This window comes from Ictalurus punctatus, chromosome 8 (assembly GCF_001660625.3).
Source record: "Ictalurus punctatus breed USDA103 chromosome 8, Coco_2.0, whole genome shotgun sequence".
NCBI classification, from domain to species: Eukaryota; Metazoa; Chordata; class Actinopteri; order Siluriformes; family Ictaluridae; genus Ictalurus; species Ictalurus punctatus.
The window spans coordinates 14,311,290-14,322,544 of NC_030423.2; the positions used below are offsets into that span (position 1 = coordinate 14,311,290).

At 37.2% G+C, this 11,255-nt stretch overlaps 1 protein-coding gene across 1 annotated transcript; it reads left to right on the plus strand.

Moving 5' to 3' along the window:
- Positions 1-399: 399 nt before the first annotated feature.
- emx3 (empty spiracles homeobox 3) lies at positions 400-8,760 on the plus strand. The gene is made up of 3 exons (XM_017473461.3): positions 400-1,216; positions 5,954-6,138; positions 7,054-8,760. The coding sequence occupies exons 1-3, from the start codon at positions 871-873 to the stop codon at positions 7,219-7,221; spliced, it is 699 nt and encodes a 232-aa protein (XP_017328950.1). The 5' UTR covers positions 400-870; the 3' UTR covers positions 7,222-8,760.
- The last annotated feature ends 2,495 nt before the right edge of the window (positions 8,761-11,255 follow it).

Genomic DNA, 11,255 nt, shown 5'->3' on the forward strand with positions numbered 1-11,255 from the left:
TAGATAAAACGGAAATTGTCCTGTAGTATGATCTGCAAATATAAGTGTTTACTTGCAATTGCCTATAGAATATTTTAAACAGCTTTTCATAAGAAATGCATTTTTTTATCCTTCAATTAAAAGTAGGCTATAATATAAGATGTGACAGACCTTGGCAGACCCTGACCCTAAAGGCAAATATTCCTCATAAACCTTTTTTTTTTTCAAACAACATGTTATTTATTTTGTTTACGGATAAGGAGCGATGAATCAGTTGAAATAGGCATTATTTTCTGTTTATTTTCTGCTATAAGACACGGAACGATTTAACGTGAATAAAATGGTTGTGTGCTTGGTGTTTGCGTGGCTGCATGTGCGCATGCGCACCACACCTCGGCGCGCAGAGCGGGGAGCAGGTATTGAGGTTAGTGAGTGAATGAGTGACAGGCTGGAGCTCAGATCTGTCTGATCATCGATCATATTAGTGTACCAAGGTGTTCCGCGCTCTTGCAGTTCAATCTAGATTGTCAGACGAAGCAAACAGACGGTGTGGCCATTACCTGAACTGAGTGTTGTCGCGGCATCCTAAAGCTGTGTTTTGAATGAACATTAGTTGTCAGGTCAGTATCAGAGAGCTGTCCGGATTTGGACCTGCATCCCGGTTCCGGACGTGCGGCTGCACATTCAGAGCCGAGAGGAATGTCACGCACGTGAAGTTATGGATTGCAAAAAGACTCTGATTACTTTCAGAAACCATTTTGTGGAGATTTGATAGGGGAATTTATTTTTTATTTAAAAACATTTTTCCCCCCCGAAACTGTGTGCCTTGGGAACGCGCCCGGGGAATTTATTTTATCTTGAAACCGTAATTTCAGAATCAATCCTATAATAATGTTCCAGCACAAAAAGTGTTTCACGATTGAATCTCTGGTCGGAAAAGACTCAAACTCCTCCAGCGCTGGAGATGAACCGATTCGGCCCACGGCTCTGCGCTACACCGAGTCGGTGCATCCGGCTCCGTTCGGCAGCTGCTTTCAGAACTCGGCTCGGACGCTGTACGGGAACGTTAACGCGGACATGATGTTCCCGGACCCGGGTTCCCACTCAGCCAACTCTGCGCTCGCGCTGCGGCACCTGCCCATTCCCACCCAGCCGTTCTTCACTCCACACCAGCGGGACAGCCTGCACTTCTACCCCTGGGTGCTCAGAAACCGGTACCTTGGACACCGCTTTCAAGGTCAGTATTAATCAGGGAAAATAAATAACCGTGACACTCCGGCATACACTCTTTATATATATTTTATTTAAGCATGAGCATCTGTGCTGTATGAAGTAACGCCTGATTTTGAAAGCCTGAAACTTCTGTTTCTAAACCATTTTGCATCTCATATCTACCACAGCTGAATCAGCAGCCTAACAGGTGTGTTATTTTAGGCTATAGCTTTACAGGCCACAATCCCGCCCGCAAAATGTTATGCACAGTCCAGTCAAACGCTATCTCGAATATCAAATCTCTTTTATTTTCCTATTGTAGGAATTAGCTATGACATAAACCAACCCACAGTATGCATAGCTACTGTTCTCGTTTTATTTAATTTAGTGTAATTTCTACACAAATAGACATTCAGTGATCAGGCGCAGTACTAAAAAAGTTTCAACCACGTGTCATGCCACAAGGAGAATAATACACTCTTCTGTACGTGAATTAAGTGTGTGTGTGTGTGTGTATGCGCGCGTGCGTGTGAAGGATTGCACACTCAGGAAGTGGTAACTGTATGGGGCTGTAGGAAAGTATTGAAAACGAAATAAAAGCACTCATCAAGTAATACTGTTTTTTTTTTTTTTTTTTTTTTTTTTTTTTTTTTTTTTTAAATATGCAGCCCTGTTAATTGTGGTTATTTTAAGGTCATTTTTGAAAAGTGGAAAAAAAAGAAACGTTAATTTTTTTAAAAGTAGTTTAAGAATGACGTGTTCTATATTGCAGAACACCACATGAAAGGGAACATAAAAATATTTTACAAAAGAAATAAAGGTCATTATATATAGATAACAATTAGAAACTTATTAATCAAATATGAAGGATGAAATTGATTATCAATTGTTTTAAAATGTCATGTATTTCTGGGTGAATATATTATTTTACTGGTCGTTGATTGTTATTTTTTAAAATTGATTTATTTCATAATATTCAGCAGTGTTAAACTATGAGCTATATAATAGGCTAAAGGAAGATTTTAAACAGATTGCATTAACCATATGACGACCCGCACAAATGAACTGTATCACCCATAGACAAAGCCATTTATTCAAATATGAAAAGATTTGAGTACAAGATTTGCTTTTCTTTGTTATCTAAGATTTCTTCTAGGACTTAAACATACACTGATGTAAGACTTGCCGTATGGAAAACAGAGTGATTTTCCTTATCGTGGGGTTCGCTACAGGACTTGCCAATATTTGGTCTATTTGTCATCTTCCTAGATGATAATGATAAGATTTTAAGTGATTCAACCGATCAACTAGACAAAACAAAAAGCAAAATCTAGGTAAAATGTTTTTGTAGATGAGTAACAAATGATACATATAACAAATGTTATTAAGTAAAATAATCCTTTTTCAATGGGGAAATGATCACAGCTGAATTGTCATGCTTGATGAATAATTCAGTGTAAGAAGGTGAGTGTAGTATTTTTGCATAAAATGCCTGATGTTAAAACGATTCTCTAAAACAAAACAAATTTTTTTTTAGCAGAAACTGCAGAAACTAATCAGATCTCTTTGTATGTATTCGGATCATTTTACTGTGTTGTTTGTTTTAACGTTTAGTGGATATAAGTGATTGTGGGTGGTCTTGCTTACAAGTCAATTTGTTAAAGCAACAGGCTCGCTGTATCTGACATGGCTGTCCTTTCTGCCAGGCGAAGTGAGAAAGCTCAGACACATCAGGTGTGCTGGGTGACGCACTCGGCTCAGCCAAAGGCCCTGGGGGCATAGGACTCAGGTAATTGGTGGAAGTTTGAGGTTGTTGTCGCTGTTACTCAGATCCGGGGACTCAGATAGAGTCTCTTTGTTTATGGACAGGGATGATCCATTCACTGATGGTGTCCAGTAACCTAGAAAACCACTGTTTGGACAAGGCTAAATATAGCCGAGGGGATTGAGTGGGAAAGGATTACCTATCATGAGTGTCACTTTTTTTGTCAGCACTAATGTGTATATAGGATTTTAACTTAGTCACTTCCTGAACGAGCAAATACCATGCATCTGTGTCCTTAGATCTCTCATGCAGCACAGTGTAAACAGGATCCCTGTCTGGCCGCCTGTTGTATATATGCAGGGTTTTGTGTTATGGGTGCATCTATCAGAGTGCTGTGTTGTTTTAGACCGGAGAAACAGACCGCTGTATTTGCAATTATTCTCTTTCCTGGGACTTCTTGTAGTGTCATATTACTTTAAAATACAAGGGAAGTTAATGCATGAAACAAATACTTTCATTGATTCCTACTTTTGTTTAGTCTTTATACTAATGTCGGAGTCACTTAATACAAAATATTTCTACCATAAGTTTTTACATGCAATTTTACTATTGTGTGCAATCAGGCTGTATTGAAATTTTATCAGATTTAAACAGTTCAAATCGGAGGGACGGCTGAATTGGTGGCTGTTGCACTGTGGTTGCAGACCAAATGATCCAGTGTGTCTTTATTTCCCAGTGTATGCCACCCTTCTCCCTGCCTTTAATGAGAGCAGTACTGACAAGACCAAGCTTGTTTGTGCCAAGGGAATGGTAGTAAAGCTGATCTGGGTGCCATCTGGTTCCCTTTTCCTCATGGCGGGGGCATCCTTGCCATGGATAGGCCAAAGACTGTTTGAGCCCAAACCCCCGGAGGGGCTGCCGGCTCTTCAGGAGGCCTAAATCTCCATCACTACCCGCCTCTATGTTCCACCAGCTCTCTCGAAGGAGACCGCAAGGTGATGCCACACATGGAGACGATGCCGGTCTGAATACATACAGAACAAACATAGTCAATTTATATCTAAGCACTATATTCAGGGCTTAGGATATGGTTATAATAGCAACTGTTGTAAATCGCTGTGTTTATTCCCGCTCCTTCTCAGAGCACCTTGGTTGTACTTGCAGGACGAGTTTTCAACACCTTCTGACCTCATGGGGCTGTTTACATTTTTCCCCTCTTCCAGGTATTGGCTACTTGCATATTAGCTCTGATGTTCAAAGGGTTTTTCAGCACTCCAGCTGAAAACAACTGTCAATGACAGTTCTGTGGCAGATAATATGCACCCGTCAGTAGACGAAGTATAGTGTGTACCTTATCAGGAGCTCTGCAATTCAGAGAACATTCTACAAGCTGACATAAGACTCTTTTTTTTCTTTTTAAATTTTTTTTAAAATTTTTTTTATTTTTTATTTTATGCAAATGGTCTGTAAACAAACTAGCAAATCTGTGTATGGATCCAAACCAGCTCTTTATTTTCATGGTCTTCTCATGCACAGTTGCTGAGAATATATCATTAGGCTAGCTTAGGGACTCTTTGAAATTAAATTGTTTCCCTGTGATGGCTTCATGCTTGTCTGAAAGAATCACTTCAGACGCTTTGTCTTCAGATTCAGATCAAATCCTGGTTTGAGCAGCTTTATGGTAATCCACTTTTCACCCACTGTGGATGTTATTAGGGCTCTTTTGTACTTTTGTACATCTTAATAGTTGTTCTGAAGTCAAGAATGTACTCCATATTAAATTGCTTGTATGCACACACACAGTAAAATCACCCATAAAGTATAAACGAAGTTAAATTAAGCTTCATCTACTTTAATTAAATGTAGATTGAGTGAATCAAAATTTCTGCAAAAAAAACGCCTGTATTTAAAATTTTTGTACTTATTAAAAAATAATAATAATTAAAATTGAACTTTGAAAGTGGACAGGGGAAGGCATCATGAGATTTAAATACAAACTAACCTTATTTGTAATTTCCAACAATGTGGTTGAAGTTACAACATCTATTCAGAAGGTGTGTATGCTGATTATGAACATCTGTTGATGCACACCTGCACTCTGATACATTTTGGTTAGTTTTTCATTTACAATAGCTCATCATGTCCCACCTCAGTGGCCTGCACTGTCCAAGGCTCCAACCGCTCTGATGGGACAAATTTTGTTTGTGCATGCTTGCGGTTGCACATTTGCTGAATATTCTTTTCAAGGCTGACACATCCCATCTCTGAGTTATAGATCCATTTGTTTATGAAAAATGCTTCGCCTCTTCTGTGTGTTTTTTAATAAACGGCACATGCACTCGGTCTGCCAGATGCAGCCTGCGGTGGGATGAAGGTCACACACCCCATGGAACTGATAATGACCGCATTTTACTATAGACTTATGTTGAAAGAAATGAGACAAAATGTGGGGGTTTTACATTTGCTTAACTGCCCATCAAAATTCATAGCAATTGTTTTTGCATCTTTTCATGCTAAGATATTTACTTAGGATGCGACATTGAGACGTTACAGCCATGCATTTGTATGAAAATCAGGGTGATGTTGCGTGATGGAAAAATACATCTGAATACTGTCCCTTTCATTAAAACAAAATCATTTGAGCATGGTTTACCTGAGTGACTATGGTTAGCACTGGCTACCGATATCAGCAATTCTGAAATTCACATTGCATTCGGATATCCACTTTTATTATAGGCTGAAAAATATTATTACATGATAATAACAATTGTATTATATATTATAATTCATTTACACTGTTTAAAAAAGTAATACATTGTAAATGATAAAAAAAAATGTTTTATTTGGTTAAAAATATGATCATGCGTGCTAACAAATAGCAGAAAAATAGATGACAATATCATCTAATTAATTACACATCACAAAACTATATGAGGTTACTTCACTACTTTGTAAGACATCTCTCATTCTGTATATCTCTCATGCTCTCTTGTGCAGGTGAGGACAGTAGCCCGGAAAATCTGCTGCTGCATGGACCATTCTCGCGCAAGCCCAAGCGCATCCGCACGGCCTTCTCCCCCTCACAGCTGCTGCGACTGGAGCGTGCTTTTGAGAAAAACCACTACGTAGTGGGTGCAGAGCGCAAGCAGCTGGCCAACGGCCTCTGCCTTACTGAGACCCAGGTAAGAGAGATAGAATGAGACAGCTCCTACACACACACACACACACACACACACACACACACACACACACACACACACACACAAAAACACAAATGTGCATGAACACATTCCATGTCACTGATCCAGCAGGATGTGATGAGCACACAGCATTCTCATCCACGCACTTGGGTTGGGCCTAAAGAATGCCAAGACATGTATTCAACATGCATTTACAATTGGATTTCACAATCAGCAAACACACATGCTTGTTGACGCAAGTGCTATTGATGATCTGCAATAACTCAGTGCTTTCAGTTGCGTCAGGTTGGCTTAGGGGTATTTTAATGTGTAATACATTTTTAAAAGAAGTAATCATGTAAGTATTTTCTTGGAGAAACTCACTTCTTTTCTTTATTCCCTTTGAATATGTTAAAACGTGCATGTAAAACACAGTTTAACGGAATGTTTATAGACTGTTTATAGACACTTTATAGACTGCCATAACGTTAACATAAAAGCTCTCTGCATCAACAGGATCAGACACGACTCAGCAGATGCAATCAAAAAACTTTGTTACATTTTTAGTGGCACTATTTCTAAAGTCAAGAATCAATAATATAAAGTGTATGAAAAAGAAGTGAAAATAAAGAGATTAAACTGTTGTATACAACATATCTAAAACCCTGTACATCCTTTACACCTCTCTGGACTATCACACATTATGTGGTAGCTGAAGAAATGATTCATTTATGTGTATATTAATTACAAGCTGATCATTTAAGATGGCTTATTTAAGCCAAGAAAGTCAAAGCTTTCACCACTGAAATAAATACCCGAACCTAACCTAAGACCTAGAATGATGTTTATAAGAAATGTTCTCTATTATATAGTAATGATTTGATGGTGTGAAACAAAGTCTCTTTCTGTCTTTTGAAGGTAAAGGTATGGTTTCAGAACCGGAGAACCAAGCACAAGAGGCAGAAACTGGAAGAGGAATCACCTGAGCTGCAGCAGAAGAGAAAGGGAAACCAACACGTGAACCGCTGGAGAGTAGCTACTCAGCAGGGCAGCCAGGACGACATAGACGTCATCTCTGAGGACTAATGTCATGAATGCACGTATAATAACACTCTGCATCGCAGTCATAATTAGAGGGAAAATACAGAGGAGAAATAATAAACAAACTAAGCGAATACCAGTCGAGTTTCAGACCTAGTCATGAATCGTCTTGGCTGTTAAAACTAAGGAACAGAAATCTGTGCTGTCAGCTGAAAAATTATGTGTGAGCGGGCACAGCGAGGATGCCTCAGCGCGAACTGCTCCAAAAGATTTGATTCCAAGACTTTTCGTATGCAATACAAACAGACCTCTACAGTTTGGGACTCCATCACAGAGCATCAAAGAGCGTCTAGTTTTTAACTCCCTCACCCCTCTGCTGTCCACTTGAACATTTCCATCTCAATGTATTATGTTTGCTCTGGTTAAGACAACATTCTGATGGATGGATTGTTTGTTTTGTACTGTTGAATTGTCAAACCGTTCAACCGCATGGTTAAATTCTCTACTGAAGTCAAACTCTCAGCCTTAGATGTACCTTAAGATATTTTGTGGATTTCTGTGTTATGCAACGTTTCATTTTTTTATTTAGTTTTTTTTACCCTCAGCAATGAGCAGCAGGTTTTTAATGAACATATGGCATTGACGCAGATCTGACACATTTCACAGTCTCCCGTTATGTGCATTAGGGCAATTGGCCACTTAAAATATTTTATTTGTTCAGAATGAGCAAACTTTTCTATGCATTTGAGTGCCAAGTTTCACTGACATCAGGGTTTAAGCAAGAAACCTAATTTGTTGTTAAATGTCTTACTATGTAAAATACTTTGGGGATTTGTTTATTTTTTTTTCTTCTTTTCATTATGACTCAAATTTTAAAAGTGAAACATCAACAGAAAGAATCTAATTAACTAATTGAGAAAAAAATCATTTACTTCATATTGAAAATGAGAGCATTTGTAGTGTATCATTTAAGGTCCAGAAACAGTTTGTAGCACTTCATGACAGATTTTTGGTTTAATGAGGACAAGAGATTGCACTGTAACCGTACCAGTTCATTTTTATCTGTTGTCTTGAAATTCTTGTTTTGTACTTGTTTCCTGTTTCCTGCAGATGATTAGATAATTAAAAAAAAACATTGATCTGAATAAGGAATTATTCATCACTTTTCCATAACTGGTACAGGTAGTAAATTGCTATAATTATTTAAGTATAGTTTTTTTTTTTTTTTTTTTTTTTTTTGCAATAATCATCATTAAAAAAGATTATTTAGATTTTTTTCCGCTGTTTATTTTTTCAGATCATTTTCATTAAACTTACTCATTAAAAGATAAAGACACTTGTTTGCCTTATGTATTAAGTATAATTATTGGGCTTAAATAGAAAAAGCATAGTCAAATCAATCCCAAACAATCACATACATATTTATATATTGAAGAATGTACATAATGATAAGTGCAGATTTACTTTTGTTTTCTTTTGGATTTATATTGACTTAGCCATGTTGAAATTGTAGTGATTTCCTTGCCTGCCCATTAAAGCTGTCCTCATTAAATCTGTCCTCCAAGTAGGGCCTAATTATTTTCATCTGTTGTGTGATTCTCACCTCCGATCAATCTTTTCCATGTCTGGGTGTGTTTGCAAGGTCGGAAAACAGATGAGATCCAGCTCTCATGAGTTAGAAGCTCTGGGCTTCAAATTCTACCAGCTGCAAGATTAATCTCTGTCACCTTTATGCATTGTGATTTACACCTGTTAATTCTTCAGGCCTGGAGAAACTGGGACAAGTGAGATCTGCATCTTTCTCACCACCTTTTCACAATAGACAGCCTCATTATCCTCATATATGCATATAAACTGTGAAAGACAACGTAAGAACAAATTATTCATATTCTTCATAATTGACGTAAATATACCACCATTTAGATCCAAAGCATGAATAATGCACATACCTGAGAGAAGGATGGTTCAAATGATTTCAGATTAAATGCTATTAATGTCAACAGAGGGAAAAAAGGCAGTAGGCAAAACAGACTATTGTTTGATGTGAGATAAAGCTATTACTGAATTTTGTGAACTTTCACACTCTCCACAAAAAACATATGACTGTGGCTATCACAAGTTCTAACCACAACACCCACTAAATGTGTGCTTCTATTTTCAGTCCTTGCCTTAGAATAAGTCGTGTGCTCTCTAAGTTCATTATAAAGAAGTGTTCAGTAATGGAGTGTAGCCATGTAGTCGAACTATTTCCCACTTCTACCTGCCTCCTGTCGTTGCCGTGGAAACGGCGAGGTGTAAACAAAGGAACAGATGGTAGCAAATCTTGGAGGTGTAGAGACAAGTCTGTGTTCTTTCTCCAGCTCCATTAAGTCAAGTAGTTCCGCTAACCCACACTAATTTGATTCGTTGCTGCAGAGCTGCTTCGTGTTCTGCGATTCATTAGCAAACAATAACTGCTATTGTAAGGTTTTTTGTTGAGCTATGAGTTATCAAAAGTATTACTTATTTATGGCTTCAAAAACATTTTTTTTCCACGTCATGCCATGAAACAGACTCGCGTTCCTACACAATTGTCCAAACGTGGTGTCCTCCAAATACATAAAAAGGGAAAGAATGGAAAAAAGTCCCCAAGAAATCCTTTAAGCTGTAATACTGTTACACCCCCTTTAACCCATTAACATCAACTTAATATTCAAGCATATTTGTCAGGAAATGCTATAAATTATTTAATAAATAGACTAAAACCTATGCAGTTACAAGAGTGAGGAAGGTATATCTGGACCTACTGACAAATCTGCATACAGAGTTTAAGGGCATGAACAGTGATCCCCCATGGCCTCGTTCATAACTATTCATCTCAGTCCTTAAATATTAAGCTTCATTTTTGGTTTTATTGACTATGTTCAAACTTCGAAATATGCTATTCTTACTGTGAAACAAGTGTTCTAATGAGAGTTATTCATATAATTACCCAAATAATTGATCCAATTATTAAGTGACAAGCTGCAACCAGCTGTCTTTTATATAACCTAGAACCGTTGGCAGCTAAATGTTGGGAGTGATGCAGTTCCACATTCATTTATCAGGTACATGTCAGCTGATTATATGATTAGAAAATGTGAATTATGTGCATTTTTGAAAAATAAATGAGACTACAATATGATCTTAAATCTGATCAGATTGAGTGTTAAATAATTTTCTACACCAGTAGCTCTGACAGTAGTTCCAGCTACAAGGCAAATCACATATTAATAATATTGTCCGTTTTATAATAATAATTTCTATAGTAACAACCTACACTGGGACTTTTATGGCGGATGCACCACATAAAAAACATAGTAAAACATGAGTAATTGTTGACCAGTTGAAGCTTTTTATAAGGACATGTATATTTAGCCTTTATGGAAGGAGTCTTCAGTGTCAGTGCTCTGTAACAGACAGAAGTAAGGAACAACTTTAACTCTTTTCCGACATGGGAAACTCATGAAGGAAGGCTTTGCAGTTTCTTGGTAACATGACATGTTATATTACTTTTATAAGTGAACTAATGGCTGTTTCACAACATTAAATGTAATGAGCGTGGATAAAAATGATTATGTCATTAAAATAATTAATAAATATTTTCCCCTGGAAAACTGCTGTGGTAAAAGGGAAATAAAACAATTTGGACATGCCCGCCATTGATTATTTTCCATTAACAGCCTGAAATATTTTATTCTGTACTTAGCACAAAAAAACAAACAAACAAACATATATATATATATATATATATATATATATATATATATATATATATATATATAAGTTAATATGATTAAATATGAAATGATTTGTAATTTTTACTTTCCACAATCATCATGTTCAGTTGTGCTGGGTGTCGGAAAAGTGACAACTGAAAATTGTTGAATCACTGCTTGTATCCATATTTTTTGGTCTGTAATGTAGCCAATTTTGTAGGCAAATGTAGGCCATTTTGTTTATGACTGAGAATTATAATCATAAAAGCTGAGCACATTGCTGTTAATATGAAGGCTGCTGCTGACAGGAGAAGTGAAGCATTTCCCAGAGATGTAAGTGTC

Excerpts from the sequence above, each read along its gene's own strand:
- emx3 (XM_017473461.3), top strand. The coding sequence starts at position 871 with ATGTTCCAGCACAAAAAGTGTTTCACGATTGAATCTCTGGTCGGAAAA. Across the intron at positions 1,217-5,953 it reads CCTTGGACACCGCTTTCAAG|GTGAGGACAGTAGCCCGGAA; the intron begins GTCAGTATTAAT and ends TCTCTTGTGCAG. Across the intron at positions 6,139-7,053 it reads TCTGCCTTACTGAGACCCAG|GTAAAGGTATGGTTTCAGAA; the intron begins GTAAGAGAGATA and ends TGTCTTTTGAAG.